The following is a 15,973-nucleotide window of genomic DNA, read 5'->3' on the forward strand; positions in this document are numbered from 1 at the left end:
ACTTTTTATGCCTTACTATACTATGACGTTCTTGTGAATTTTTATGCCTTACTATACTATGACTTTTTATGCCTTACTAAACTATGACATTTTCATGACTTTTTATGCCTTATTATACTATGACGTTTTTTTTTTTACTTTTTATGCCTTATTATACTGTGACTTTTTATGCCTTACTATACAATGACATTTTCATGACTTTTTATGCCTTACTATACTGTGTTGTTTTTATGCCTTACTGTACTTCGACTTTTTATGCCTTACTACACTATGGCATTTTCATGACTTTTTATGCCTTACCATACTATGACGTTTTTTTGACTTTTTATGCCTTACTATACTGTGATGTTTTTTGACATTTAATGCCCTACTATACTGTGACTTTTTGACTCAATATTGTAACAATTTTATCAGTTTCCTGACCCGAAGCAGACACACACACAGTGAGGGGATAACATTGGTTTTAATGAAAACAGTGGCAGAGTTCCGCTGGTGGTGTGGTTGGAATGGAGGCGGGAGGATTTTCTGGTGAGAATGTTTGACAGGCAAAGACTTGCTGGAAGCTGGCTCGAGTGCATTTAACGCAGTAGAGAACAAGTTGGCAAAATGTCATACACCGAGAAACGAAAGGGGAAAATCACAGAAACACAAGGGAGAGAGAAAACCGCCTAAAGATTTGGCAGGGCCATGACAACTATACTTGACTTTTCATGCCATACTATACTATGACTTTTTTGTGACTTTTCCTGCCTTACTATAACATGACTTTTTTATGCCTTACAATACTGTGTCCTTTTTTGACTTTTTATGCCTTCATTTAATGTGACTTTTTGACTAACTATCGTAACAATTCTGTCATTTTCGTGACCTGAAGCAGACACACACACAGAGGTGAGGGGATAACAGTGGTTTTAATCAAAAAAACGATGAGGGAAGGGGAGGCTGGTGGTTTGTATGGGATTGAGACTGGCAGTGGCAGAGTTCCGCTGGTGGCGTGGCTTGAAGGGAGGCTAGAGGATCTTCTGGTGAGATTGTGTGACAGGCAGAGACTTGCTGGAGGCTGGCTCGAAAACATTTAACACAGTAGAGAACAAGTTAGCAAAACGGCATACACAGAAACACGACAGGGGAAAATCACAGAAACACGTAGAGATTCTGGCGGGGCCGTGACAAATATACCTAACTTTTTATGCCATACTATACTATGATGTTTTTATACCTTACTACACTATGACGTTTTCATGATTTTTCATGCCTTATTATACTATGACTTTTTATGCCTTACTATACTATGACATTTTTGTGACTTTTTATGCCTTACTATACTATGACGTTTTTTTGACTTTTTATGCCTTACTATTTTATGACATTTTCAATGATCTTTTTATGCCTTACTATATAGACGTTTTTTTGACTTTTTTTATGCTTACTATACTATGGACATTTTATGACTTCTTAGCCTTACAATTACATTGACGTTTTGTCTTGACTCTCTTTTTTATGCCTTACCTAATACTATGACGTTTTTTTTTACTTTTTGATGCTTTAGCTATACTATGACATTTTCATGACTTTTTATGCCTTACTATACTATGACGTTTTTTTGACTTTTTATGCCTTACTATACTATGACATTTTTGTGACTTTTTATGCCTTACTATACTATGACGTTTTTTTGACATTTTATGCCTTACTATACTATGACATTTTTGTGACTTTTTATGCCTTACTATACTATGACATTTTCATGACTTTTTATGCCTTATTATACTATGACTTTTTATGCCTTACTATACTATGACGTTTTTGTGACTTTTTATGCCTTACTATACTATGACGTTTTTTTGACATTTTATGCCTTACTATACTATGACATTTTTGTGACTTTTTATGCCTTACTATACTATGACATTTTCATGACTTTTTATGCCTTATTATACTATGACTTTTTATGCCTTACTATACTATGACGTTTTTGTGACTTTTTATGCCTTACTATACTATGACGTTTTTTTTACTTTTGATGCTTTACTATACTATGACTTTTTATGCCTTACTAAACTATGACATTTTCATGACTTTTTATGCCTTACTATACTATGACTTTTTATGCCTTACTATACTATGACATTTTCATGACTTTTTATGCCTTACTATACTATGACGTTTTTATGACTTTTTATGCCTTACTATACTATGACTTTTTATGCCTTACTATACTATGACTTTTTCTGCCTTACTATACTATGACGTTTTTATGACTTTTTATGCCTTACTATACTATGACGTTTTTATGACTTTTTATGCCTTACTATACTATGACGTTTTTATGACTTTTTATGCCTTACTATACTATGACGTTTTTATGACTTTTTATGCCTTACTATACTATGACGTTTTAATGACTTTTTATGCCTTACTATACTATGACGTTTTTATGACTTTTTATGCCTTACTATACTATGACGTTTTTATGACTTTTTATGCCTTACTATACTATGACGTTTTTATGACTTTTTATGCCTTACTATACTATGACGTTTTTATGACTTTTTATGCCTTACTATACTATGACGTTTTTATGACTTTTTATGCCTTACTATACTATGACGTTTTTATGACTTTTTATGCCTTACTATACTATGACGTTTTTATGACTTTTTATGCCTTACTATACTATGACGTTTTTATGACTTTTTATGCCTTACTATACTATGACGTTTTTATGACTTTTTATGCCTTACTATACTATGACGTTTTTATGACTTTTTATGCCTTACTATACTATGACGTTTTTATGACTTTTTATGCCTTACTATACTATGACGTTTTTATGACTTTTTATGCCTTACTATACTATGACGTTTTTATGACTTTTTATGCCTTACTATACTATGACGTTTTTATGACTTTTTATGCCTTACTATACTATGACTTTTTATGCCTTACTATACTATGATTTTTTTTTTTTACTTTTTATGCCTCACTATACTGACTTTTTATGCCTTATTATACTATCACTTTTTCATGACTTTTTATGCCTTATTATAATATGATGTTTTTTTTTACTTTTTATGCCTTTACTATACTATGACTTTTTATGCCTTACTATACTATGATTTTTTTTTTTTACTTTTTATGCCACACTATACTGACTTCATGATTTTTTATGCCTTTACTATGACGTTTTTTTTTACTTTTTATGCCTTACTATACTATGACTTTTTATGCCTTACTATACTACGACATTTTCATGACTTTTTATGCCTTACTATACTGACTTTTTTCACTTTTTATGCCTTACTATATTTGATGTTTTTATGCCTTACTATACTATGACTTTTTTGTGACTTTTTATGCCTTAATATACTACAATTTTTTTTCATGCCTCAATATAATGTGACATTTTGATAGAGGGGGGTTGAAGGCAGTGGCAGAGTTCGGCTGGTGGCGTGGTTGGAATGGAGGCTGGAGGATCTTCTGGTGAGGTGGTGTGACAGGCAAAGACTTGCTGGAGGCTGGCTCGAGAGCATTTAACACAGTAGAGAGCAAGTTAGCAAAACTTCATACACAGAGACAAGACAGGAAAAACACAGAAACACAAGGGAGAGAGAAAACCACCTAGAGATTTTTCAGGGCCATGACAACTATACTTGACTTTTTATGCCATACTATACTATGACATATATTACATTTGCATATGGGCATTCCTGAATGAATGAAAATTCAGATGTTATACATTTATAAACCTTTCAGTTCATGGCATTAAAAAGCCACTCCCTTTGTTTTTGGAGGGCTTGTTGCGTCCCTACCAATGTTGAGACCAAACCTACACCCTTGTTTCAATCATTCTTTTGATGAAAAAAACAGTTATTAACACTTTGTTGTCTTTCCTCAGGTTGGCAGCCACGCTGGTTTGTCTTAGAGAATGGAGTCATCTCTTATTACGACAGCGAGGACGACGTCGGTAAAGGAAGCAAAGGATCCATCAAGATGTCTGTGTGTGACATTAAAGGTTAGTGTGCTGTTTGAAATCCCTGTTAGATGATTTCCACACATCCATCAAACCCCGTTAATATTTCTTTACGTTTCAGTTCATCCGACGGATCCCACGCGTCTGGAGTTGATCATCCCCGGCGAGCAGCATTTCTACGTCCGAGCTGTGAACGCTGCGGAGAGACAGAGGTGGCTGGTGGCTTTAGGCTCGTCCAAAGCTGGAACACTGGAAAGTCACAATCACAGAGGTACACACAGTTTATATAAAAAATCTGCACGAACTACCAGCATGTCTGTAATAGTGTGTTATTATGTAAATTTAAAGTGGATTATTTTGCTTTTGATTAAAAAATTGTGATGACATTACCTGTGGTGAAATATTTATTCATAAATACAGTGTGTGCCATGCTGTTAAGCAGAAGCTTGTTTTTATTTCTCACTTGTGCGCTGAGAAAGTAATAATTTCAGTCCAAGCAGCTAATTATAACAGCGAAAATGGTAAGGTTAATCAGTTGTGGCATATTGTACATTGTGTGTCTCATTGTCCCCGCTGGTTTTCTATCATTCTTTGACCCATGTGACCAAGAAAAAATGTATTAAATTGCACTTTATATGGTGTTGAAATGGTTGTAAAAAGCTGCAGAAACCTGTGAAAACCTGTGAAAAATAACATGTTATTGTTCAGTAATTTGTATATTCCATGTACAGTATATTCCAAATTAATATTTCTCCACGTTTGTCCATCCCCAGGTCCAGACTGTCTGAAGACGAAGATGTCTGAACTTCGTCTGTACTGCGACCTCCTCGTCCAGCAGGTCCAAACCATCCAATCACAGCACACCGCCGACACAGACACCACGCCCACTTCTGAGGTAAACAACACAGCAAAATATTCCTTTCTTTTGATTGTTATAAATGTTTTTGTTTTGATCGTTTAGTTAAAAAAAATCATAATTAACATTCACTATGTTTTATAGCAGGGTCATTTATGTATATACGGTATATGTCATGTACTGTTTAACTTAAATGGTTAGTTGATTAATTGATTAGTCAGTTGACATTCCAACAAGTTGTACATGTAAAGAAATGTAATTCATATTATTTGGGTCCTGGTGCAATAAGAAAAAAACACTCGTTATAGGAATATTAATTATTCTCTCCGTCTTCAGGCCTCTCTCCTCAGTGCGACCTGTGCAACTTTTATCAGGACTTTGGAGGAATGTATGACCCTGGCTAACCAGAGTTTGACCCCTGACCTCCGACCTCCTGAAAGGGTAGTTACACTCTCTCCTGCTAAATCCAAAAAGTACATTAAGTCTACAAGGAAATGTGTCCTGTTGACAGTGAAAAAAGAAACTTAATGGCATCTTCTCAGTGTAGTTACTTTCCAGACGCCACCCTCTTCACCAGTCGCTGAAGTTGTCCCTCTTCTTTACAATATTCCTGGTGGTGGTGGTGGTTTTTAGACAGTATGAAAATCATTTCCACAGACCTGAATATTACACAAACTACATTCAATTCTAACTATGTTTGTGTTTTATTGTTATTTCTCTGTTGGTGTTTTCATGTCCATCAACTGCCTGATGCCCTGGAGGTCTCTGCAAGAAAACAATCCCAAAAATGCCAAAAAGAAATCTAATTAAATAGATGTGCATTGCAAAAATGATTAGAGGAAATAAATTAGATTTTAATAAATTGGATGGAAGTGTAAATGACACTGTGTTCTGCTTTCAGAGCCGTTTAGAAGAAATAAAGGTTTAGCTGTGGGCGGCTCACCATGCAGAAATTAATAAAAAAATTTTTACTGCTAATGAGACATTCAGGAAGCTGCAGAACTGTAGGAATCTGTAAACATGTCTCTGCTTCTGTCTTTCTGTCCAGATGAAGAGGTCGATCAGTCACCCTGGAACATACAGCTTTGACAGGTGAGTTGAAACACACACACACACACACACACACACACACACACACACACACACACACACACACACATACACACACTTTGTTACTGAGGCTCCAACCACTGCCCATTAGAATGAATCAATTAACATGAATAAAGTTAACTAAGAAAATGAATTAACTTTATTTGTATTGCAGTTTTCATGCAAAGATGTAGCCCAGAGTGTTTTTTATGTTACTGAACTGGATCAAAAACAGAAATGAAATTAAAATAAACAATAACAATTAATAAAATGTTTGATAATGATACCATTTAAAAACAAAAACACCAAGTAGGATTACCCCAAATTAAAAAGATATTCCTGTTAAACTTTGTCCACCTGCTGTCTGTATAAGAACAGACTGCACTCAGACTTTAAAGCTGTCACGTTTACTGAATCCCTGAGTTATTATTCACTGTGGCCTCCAGGGGGCAGCATTGCAGCATCTTAAACAACCAAAAAAAAACTAATTGAAAGAAGGCTTGAAGACTAATGGACAGATTTGTTGTAATAGTGAGTTTTAATATCACAGAAATCTGATTTAGTGTCACACGACAGCCGTTCTGTTAATAAATACAGCAGGTTCAGTATCACATGATCCAGCAGGGAATTTCATAACTAATGTCACGTGGTCTTCCACCCTGACAGCAGACATGTATGCAAACACTGATTAATTATATATTATATTACTTTAATTATACTCGTTTCTTGTCCTTTCGTGGTTACATGTTGGGTTTTCTGGTAAGTTGTGGTTAACGTCCACACGACATGAGAAAATGAATTAACATTTTCACTGACCTTTACAACCAAACGGTAATAACTGCTCTGCAGCTGATGAAAGAGAACAAGCCAAGGTCAGGTGAACGAGAAACTACGTGGTTTCTTTGACTCCTCCACCTCCGAATGTCTCAAAATGTGCTGATTAAAGGACAGGGAGGATCCAAAGCTCCTTTTTTCTTTCCTCCTCCTTTACGTCACTTTGCGGAATAAAATGTTTCTGTGATATTTGGAACAAAGGGCAGATGTCATGGACAGTTTATGAGACAACAGGCCGCTGGGGACAGATAGGAAAAGTCTTGAACTGATCTCTGAGACTTGCTCACAATCACAGTAAACTGTTTTTTCAATAAGAAAGAGTGGAAATAAACAAACAATCATTTGTGTTGTTCATAAATTAAAGGGTGAGGGAATTCCTTTAGGATATAATCTGTAAAACATTTCTCTGTGTTTTCATTATGTATTTTGAAATTGACGTCTGTGTTTTATTTATTACTGTAAAGAAAAAAACTATATAGTATAATTTATTTCCTGGCAGATGTCTTAAATGAAGCGGCCGACACACTAATTACGAAAGTTTCCTATTTGAGCTTTTATCACTTTTCTTTCCTCAGGTCAGGTGTGCTGAAGGAGTACGTGAGCGCAGGTCAAAAGACGAGCCAGCGCAGGAACAGGACATGCTCCGACAGCTCTGTTTATGATACTGAACGTAAGACATTTTTATTGCGTACGTACAGTAACACTTTATTTTATGAGTCCTGTAAATTCTTCATAATTTCCTAGTAAGGTTCCTGGAAGAAGCTTATGTAATTTGGCACTAAATAAAGAGAAATTGACAATGTTCTGAGAGAATAAAGGACTCACATATTTGTAAAAGCTTTTAAGTTGTTATATTTCAGGAACTATACTAACTATCAGCTGAGTGGATATTTAACTTCTGCACGTACAAAGTGAACAGTGTCTCCTTTTACCTGTAATCAGAACCAAACTAGCATTAACACTTTCCAAGAACTTTCCTCAGTATTTACGGCCACATATCAGTTCCTTTCTCCGAAACTATAGATTCAGCGCTACCTGTACTTACTCTCAGTTGCCAGTTTATTAGGTACACCTGAAATTTAACTATATAACCTCATATAAACTTTATGTGAGGATGATTTATTGCAGGACTGTTGTATTAGACTGCATTCGTTTGGCTAGGTGTTCTTCATCCTTAGAGTAACATTATAATCAGTTTATTATTATTTACTTTCCACAACAAACTTTAAAGATTTTTTGCGAAATCATTTTTCTACAGTAGCCACTCAGTCTATTTACACTGAGTAATTATTGATCTATCTGCTTTATTAATTATCAACTTCATCCAGGACTTTCAAAGTTCAGATTCAAGACACAACTCACCTGTAAAAGCTGATGTGTGTTCCAGGTGTGCTACCCAGTCTCAACGGTGACCCGTCCTCCATTCCCGAGGAGAGAGGAGGAGGAGGCAGCGCGAGCCCGAAGACCACACCCACCGACACAGACACCGACCTGTCCATCTGAAGACCTGACGTCCACCCGAACCCTGCTGACCTCTGAACTCTGTGAGGGCTCAAGAACAATGACAAGATCAATATCAGTGAGATATTGACGTCATCTTTATTAAATCGGCCGACACTTGACTTCTACCAGGAACGTCCTTCTTGTGCTTTTTTCTCTGAAGTCAGCTGACTGCCAAACACGTGCACTTTGGAATCATAATTAGTTTTTCTTTAAGGCTTTCTTTAAGTTGCACAGCACACACTGGAGAGACAGAGAAGACAAGAAGTACACATCGCTTTAACTTTCTCTACGGATCAACAAGTCACCACATTCACACCATGGACTCACGTCAGAGTCAGACTTCAGACGCTCAAACCCCTCGAGAAATCTGTGAGCAGATAACCCCAGTTAATCTAGTGGACTTTGTTAGTGGCAATCAGATAATGACTGTGATGGTATTAGGCAGCACCCTGGCACAGTATGAATATATATATAAAATAACTGTGAATTCCTGTTTTCTGGACAGTTTTAGATGATTGTTCACTGTTTTAAATGGACCTGAGAATGTACAGAGATTTTTGAGTTGTTGGGACATCGAAACCCGGCGACCGTGTCACAGCAGCGTCAGTATTTTCTGCCTTTCCCACATGTTCAACAACTCATCAGATTTTTTTTTCTTTCTTTCCCCCCGGAGCATCTTCTCCATTTCCTCTTCCAGGAGGGAGTGTAGCTGAGGATGAATAGGACCGATGAGCGGCACCTTCGCAGGCTCCTGAGGGCCAGTTCCTCTCTGTTGCAGTTTACAGACGCAGAGAGCAGAGGAGCTTGGGTGCCAAAGTTTGCACAAATGCAATGATCTACATTAAATGTGCCATTGTTTTTTGTATTTTTTTTTTTGTTTTGTTTTTCCAACAAACCTTCTCGTAGTTCAGCCAGAACAGAGCTTTGGTCTTTGAAACTGGGGTGAGGAGAAGGACGAGACTCCAGTTTGATCTGCAGCTCTCTGTTTCTGCTGGGACGTTTTTCACCTGCTCTGCAAAGACAAGTCAGATCAGGTGAACAGAGTCTGTAAATCACAGACACGTGTGAATGTGCGCGAGTTACTGCCTTTTAATGTTTGTATTTCTTCAGTATTTATTTGCCTTTTGGTGACGATATTCCATCCAAACGTGACACTGAAAAAGAAATAAGTACGGCGGCCCAGGAAGCTCAATACACTGCAACTTAAGAGAACAAAAAAATAAATAAATAAATACAAAGAAATATCTGCAGCAGTTTGGCAACACGTGAACATCAGTCAGACGTTTGTTTCAGTTTTTACTTTCTTACTTTCTAACTCAGATTTTTCTGTGTGTGGAGTAAGAAACTGTACAAACTCCAACCCTAGGAACAACTTCCATGCCTGGACGAGCTCCTCAGGCTTCAGTGTCTCCCTGGGAACTTTGTTTTGTTTCATTGTTCCACTTGCAGCACTTTAGTATTTGTTTTTCTTGACTGAATTTGGTCGTGCCGTTTCGTTTGTGTGAACCTGGATGTGTTGCTTTTTTTTTGTGTGTGTTTAATCAGTTTAAATGTTTAAAGTCTCTTGAGTCACAGTGCACTGAGCTCGCAGGGCCAACGTGAATGAGAGCTTAAAGTGACTGACAGGAGGTTCAGATGACGTCTTTTGCTAATTGTTGTCAGCTGCTCTACCTGTCTCTGCCAAAGCAAACAACTTAGCATGTTTGATTTTTGATGCGCAGCTAGAAAATCCGGGCATCGAAAACACTGACAGGTGTCAGCCAGCAAAGCTAACACCCGTGAATCTGATTTCCTGTGTTGATGAATCACCTCTGAAGTCTTGTGACATATTTAAACACACGCAAAAGACGTCAAGCTGAACACAAACAATCGTGAAGTAAACAATCCTGGCGGTGAGTCCGAAACCCTGGAGGATTAAACTGATCTTGGGTCTGTTTCCTGTAAGAGAGAGATGTCACCTGCTGAACCCATCCTAAACCAGTTCACTCCTTCCCACGTCAGCCTTGACCAAAACCATGTTTTGATGATGTAGTGCATTTCTATTTACCTTAACATTAACATGCAGGTTCAAAATGCTGTGGATTCTGACCGCAGCTGTCGTACATGAAACTTCCTAAAAGTCTGAATCTTTCAGGTATTTTCACTTCACTTTCAAACAGTCATTAGAGAGAATAAAATTAACTCAGTTGCGTAACCTCACAGTAAGTATGTTTTGCACTTTAGAGTTCAACCCAGTCCTTTTTTTTTATTGAATGTTTGTGCTCTGAAAAAAAGGACGACAGTGACAAAGGTACTGTGGTGGAAAACAGTGAAAATGAAATTAATGTTGTTGTTTTTTTAACGAACAGTTATTGTTACTAGTTTGTGTCTCATTTTTTTAAAGGATGTTTTGCAGCCTTATATAAAACAGTACCAGTATGTAAACGTACAAGACTTCTTTCTTGTATTACTTCTACCAAAATGTGTGTGTTCAGGATTTGCCTTGAACATGCGGAAAAACTGTTGATCCCTTCACTTTCTCTTAAATACTGTGAGGAAATGTTTCTCCAAAGGCTTCTGGTCGTTTCCAGTAAAAAAACAACAAGAGCTCAGTCTGTGATCAGAGACAGTTTCAGCCGCACATGTTGGCTCCATGTTCTGCTGCTGATGTTAAATAACTAGTGATTTCATCATTATTTTTTATCTTCACAGGATCATTTGTTTTCCAGTCAGATTATTTTACTTAAACGTAAATTGGATTTTGTAGCTAAAGCTTAAAACAGCTACAAATGAATTGGTAAACAGTTAAATTGAGAGCAGATGAAAATACAATGAACATTTGCTGTAAATTCTCTCCTCAAATATATAATATATACAATACAATATGGTTTTGACTCAACAGCAGCATCTTGGACAAACTTGTCTCTTTAAAGGAATAGTGCAACACTTTTTGGTCAATACATCACTTCCTTGGCAAGAGAAGACTGATGCCTCTCTCGTATTGATCCAGCACATAATCCATAATCGTGTAGGTGGATCTTGTTACCTTTAGATTCACCTGTTTCCAGTCTTTGTGCTAAGCTAAGCTAATGCAGCTTGATGTGACGCACACAGATACGAGAGTGGTCATCAAACTTCTCTGCGAATAAACTCATCTCATCAAAAATGTCCAAATATTCCTTCTTCTTGAGCTCAGCGTCTTGTTTACAGGAGGAACAAATAACTGAAGTAAACTGCTGAATTACGACTGAATTTTATTTTTCTTTATCGTAGATGTTTTCACTGACGCCCAGTTCAACCTGGACAAACCAGTGACAGAGAGATTTTCATGCCTTAAGTGTCTCTGCACGAGGTGATGTGTGGTTGTGTCGGACTTTTCATTGTATAAATAAAAAACATATTTTAAACTGAAGTGAATGTATGCTTGTTTCGTATTGTGTATTAAATAGTGTGTGTCAATAAATATAAAAAACTAATAAAACAACAGCAGAATAAATCAAATAATGTGGTGACAGTCAGGACCAGGGAGGGTGGTGTTATTGTGTGGAGGGGCCCGGAGGACGATCCTGGAGTGTGTTTACAGAGGGTGTGTGTGTGTGTGTGAGTGTGTGTGTGTCTATCTTTGTGTCTTTGACAGTGATGACTGTACACTCTGCACAGACATGACTGGGAGACACGTACGCTCACCTGGGTGTGTACACTCCTTCACATGAACAGACGCAGGTACGTGAAGCAGCTGTCGGCTCGACCTGACAGTCGCTGAATCCTGGACCTGAAGAGGAGAGAGCGGAGGTATGGGTAAGTACTTTTTTTAATATAAATACATATATATATATATATATATATATATATGTATATTCCATAGTGTTTGTGTATCAGTAAACAGTGGAGTCTGACATGCAGTCACTATTTGTTGACAGTTTTTAACCCTGCAACTACAGTTTATTATCATTGATCAATTTTCTGATGATTTTTTCAATTCATTCATTAATTCATTCATTCATTCATTTTTTATCTTATGAAACGTCAAAAATGATGACAGCGATGTCTTTAAATGTCTCATTTGTTCTCGTGTCTAACAGCCTGAGATATTCAGTTTCGTTTGAGAAGCAGGAACCTGCCGCCACATCCTGCTGGAGAGTTTAATCATGCTTTGTTTTGTCTGAACAGAGCAACACGGAGGAAGCATGTCTGTGTCCGAGGGCAGTCCAAAACAACCAAAGGTAGATGTTTATATTCTGTAATAGTGAAATATATATTTCCATGTGCCCGACTGTCTGACTTATCTGCCTCTGTGTCCAGTCCAGATCAGGCCCTGAGTTCCTCGGCCTGTCCCGCTGTGCCGGCTGCTACAACCAGAAGGCCAGCTCCATGCCTCGGTGGGGGGGCGACGGGGAGTCCAGCTCTTCAGCCGAGGACTCTGGTCCGGAGGTGGACTGTGAGTCCGAATCAGAGTCTACCTCCAGCAGCAGCTGCTCTGGGCCTGTCGAAGCAGAAACACCTGAAACAGAGAGGAGCTCGCCTGTGTGTGGAGGAGAGGACGGCGCCGGACGGGAGGAGACGGGAGAGACGTCGTCGCAGAGGCAGCAAGATGAAAACAAGAAAAGGCGGATGATTCAAAGAGCTCCACTTGTCAAGTCTTTCTCCCTGCCTTCCTCCTTTACTCCTAACCTCACCCCTCTCTCCTTCTTGCCCCGCCCTCCCGGGGTCGTCTCCACCCTTCACCTGGAGGTGTTGCCCGAGAAACACAGCGATAACACCTTCGTCACCATCCGCCGACACCTGTCTGAGAGAGAGAGCACAGGGCGAGGAGGAGCAGGAGGAGCAGGAGCAGCAGGAGGAGGAGGAGGAGGAGGAGGGCTACAGAGCTTCAACAACCCTCTGCTTCCACAACCATCTCAGTGTCAGCAGACGGGGTTACCTTGGCAACAGAGGTCACAACCAACATTACAGCAACACCAGTATCAGCAGATGATATATCAATACCAACAACAACAACAACAACAACAACAACAACAGTTTCCTCTCTTCTCAGCTCAGGGTCAAAGGTCACACACACTGCCCATGTTACACCGCCCGACACTGCACACACACCTACGGGCACCACATGCGCCGCAGACACATCTGCACACACTCACTCCACAGCCGTGTTGGTACTGTTACCAAACGCACCTCCCTTACACATACTGGAGTGATTACAGCAGCGGACAGTTTCCCAGATAATGAGAGTGAAGTGTTGAACACAGCCATTAAATATGTGATACATCCAGGACGGAGATGTGACTACGAGCGCACCACAGCCTAACCCCTACTGTAGAAACGTTTGAGGCACCTCGATGGATGAGAATCTAAACATGAGGAGGCGTCGGATCCGTCTCGTATTCATTCTGCAGCACGAAACAACAGCCAGAGACATTAAGAACCGTCCACACAGAGTCCTGACCTCCACATCATGGAGTCAGCGGGATCACATGCAGAGACAGAGGACAAAGATCCCTGGAACAAGCGACCTGCCGAGAACCCGAAACACTGAGTGCAGGTGTGTGCTGAGGAGAACTGGAGCTGGAGGGTGGTCACAGCAGATACTGCACAGCGCTTTGTATCGATAATCGATAAATAAAAACGACTCATGGCATCATATTTGAAAGCATCCTCACTTTATTTTCACTGCCTTGAACCTTTGCACAACACTGCACACATGTATTGTCTTGGGTTTTAACTGAATGCATCAAAACAACAACAACAACAAGTGTAAAATTCTGTCATAATTGTTTTCTGAGGTCACCTTGACCCTTGACCTTTGACCACCAAAGTGTAATCGGTTCATCCTTGAGTCCAAGTGAATGTTTGTGCCAAATCTGAGGGGATTCCCTTTGAGGAGTTCTCGAGATTTTGCGTTCATGTTCAAAATCATGTTTTGTGAGGTCACCGTGACCTTGACCTTTGAACTTTGACAATATGGCTCCTGCTCTGACTGTCGCCGGCGGGGAGGAATGAAATAAAATAAAAATAAAAACTTGTGTCTAATCAAGATTTTAAATTAAAAAGGTGACAAACACTCTTATAACAACAAACTATTCTCAACCTGAAACCAACTGGAAAACAATCCTATAGCTGTCAAGACAACATCTCAAATCCAGAGACGTCACCCTCACGGTGGCGCCCCGGGGAAAGTCAGCGGGACTCCTCCTCTGGGGACCATGAATATCTGAACCACTACTTCCAACAGCTGATGAGATATTTCAGTCTGGATGAGAGCTATCATGTCAACACGTGCTCACTGCAGGGCTGCTAGAACATACACAAACATATCCAACAGGAAAAGAAGCAACATGGCCGCCCTGTCTTCCTCGGCGTTTACTCGACTGCGTCGCGTTACATGGAATCATTTAACATTTAATATGAAATATTTTGCCGAGCGCAGCTTTAACATCAGCAGCCAGAACCCGGCGTCACGTCCTGAGCGCAGGGAGGCGACTCCTGCGGCTGATACGACAGGAAAGTGCAGGTGCCACGGACGACAGAGCGGCGGTTTGTGTCTCACCTTCAACACAGCAGAGATGGACGGTTTCCAAAAGCATGGAAGAAAAGAAAAAACACACACACACACACACACACACACACACACACACACACACACACACACACACACAAGAGGCTCTTTGTATGATGTGTGTGTGTGGTTTGTTCCACCTACAGTAGCCAAAGTCTCTCCATATGTCCCCACTGAGACAAAGTGTTTCCACTACAACTGCCAGCGTGCGCACACACACACACACACACACACACACACACACACACACACACACACTGATGTCATTGGTGGCAGAGGATGCAGGTTTGTGAGTTGGGGGTAGAAAATGCAAATGGACATAACAGAGACAGAGAGGCACAAAGAGGAACAGAGAGTACGAGGCGAGATTTCTTCTTCTTCTGTTCTCTTTAATTATTTACTTTAATAATTTTCGTATTTGTTTGTTTGTGTAAGTAATGACTCCAATGTATGAAACCATCACGTATTTCTGGACATGCAGGACCATGTGAAGCTGCACTTGGCCATTCTTGAGAATTTTAACACAAGTACAATGCATGCTGGGAAGTATTTGTTCATGAACTGACAGTTTTATAAGTTAAGTGAGTGATTTGTGGGAAATTTAGTCAAAAACATTGTTTTGTTACGTGACTGGACTCGTGATTTTACTTCTGGAAGCAAGTTTAAACTGACCTGACTTGAAACTGAACGGCTGACTGAATCTAATCGCACAGATTTACATTTAATCATGAAAGAGGAGTTCAGATAATGTGGCTGATGATGAGATTTTACAGTGTGAACAAGTCTAAAGTAAAGATAAAATCTACTCTGGAAATGTGTGTTCCTGTATTCCACAACTAAACAACTCAAATGTTACTTTAAATGCAGATCATTTATATTTCTAAAGCCAAACAACCTGTGATCTTTATCTATGCCCAAAAATATAAGTTAGTATTTTTACATTGTGGTGTTTTTAGCATCATATATCTTCATGAAATGCAGGGCCACAAACACACCGCGGCCGCTCTCAGGAATATTTGAGCATCAAAGGAAAATCCCTTCTTCTGTAAACGATTTGTCGTACTTTATTTATTCAGAATTTATTCTAAATGCTGTATCAAAGCTCCGTCCACACTGCCAGCAATAACAAGCTTTTATTTCTCTCTATTTATTTCTGTCTTGTACAAGTTTACTTAAGGAAAGTATC

The 15,973-nt window shown here is 39.1% G+C and overlaps 2 protein-coding genes across 3 annotated transcripts in view; both read left to right on the forward strand.

Annotated features, from left to right (window-relative positions):
* Positions 1-11,683, forward strand: part of plekha3 (pleckstrin homology domain containing A3) — a 19,854-nt gene extending 8,171 nt beyond the window's left edge. Inside the window, exons 2-8 of one of the 2 annotated variants that reach the window (XM_022748201.1) lie at positions 3,899-4,015; positions 4,095-4,244; positions 4,747-4,868; positions 5,166-5,270; positions 5,878-5,921; positions 7,328-7,422; positions 8,140-11,683. In XM_022748201.1, the coding sequence (XP_022603922.1) occupies positions 3,899-4,015; positions 4,095-4,244; positions 4,747-4,868; positions 5,166-5,270; positions 5,878-5,921; positions 7,328-7,422; positions 8,140-8,255 (749 nt within the window). In that variant the 3' untranslated portion in view covers positions 8,256-11,683. The remainder of the gene's footprint in view (positions 1-3,898; positions 4,016-4,094; positions 4,245-4,746; positions 4,869-5,165; positions 5,271-5,877; positions 5,922-7,327; positions 7,423-8,139) is intronic. The other variant, XM_022748202.1, reaches the window with a different exon arrangement.
* A 194-nt stretch (positions 11,684-11,877) lies between these two features.
* Positions 11,878-14,529, forward strand: LOC111223886. The gene is made up of 4 exons (XM_022748183.1): positions 11,878-12,032; positions 12,405-12,457; positions 12,537-13,039; positions 14,349-14,529. The coding sequence occupies exons 1-4, from the start codon at positions 12,029-12,031 to the stop codon at positions 14,527-14,529; spliced, it is 741 nt and encodes a 246-aa protein (XP_022603904.1). The 5' UTR covers positions 11,878-12,028.
* Positions 14,530-15,973: the final 1,444 nt, after the last annotated feature.

Source organism: Seriola dumerili, unplaced genomic scaffold, assembly GCF_002260705.1.
Source record: "Seriola dumerili isolate Sdu_G_001 unplaced genomic scaffold, Sdu_1.0 BDQW01000120.1, whole genome shotgun sequence".
In the NCBI taxonomy this organism is placed as follows: Eukaryota; Metazoa; Chordata; class Actinopteri; order Carangiformes; family Carangidae; genus Seriola; species Seriola dumerili.

Excerpts from the sequence above, each read along its gene's own strand:
- LOC111223886 (XM_022748183.1), top strand. Across the intron at positions 12,458-12,536 it reads GCAGTCCAAAACAACCAAAG|TCCAGATCAGGCCCTGAGTT; the intron begins GTAGATGTTTAT and ends CTCTGTGTCCAG. Across the intron at positions 13,040-14,348 it reads TCTGAGAGAGAGAGCACAGG|CTGTCAAGACAACATCTCAA; the intron begins GCGAGGAGGAGC and ends ACAATCCTATAG.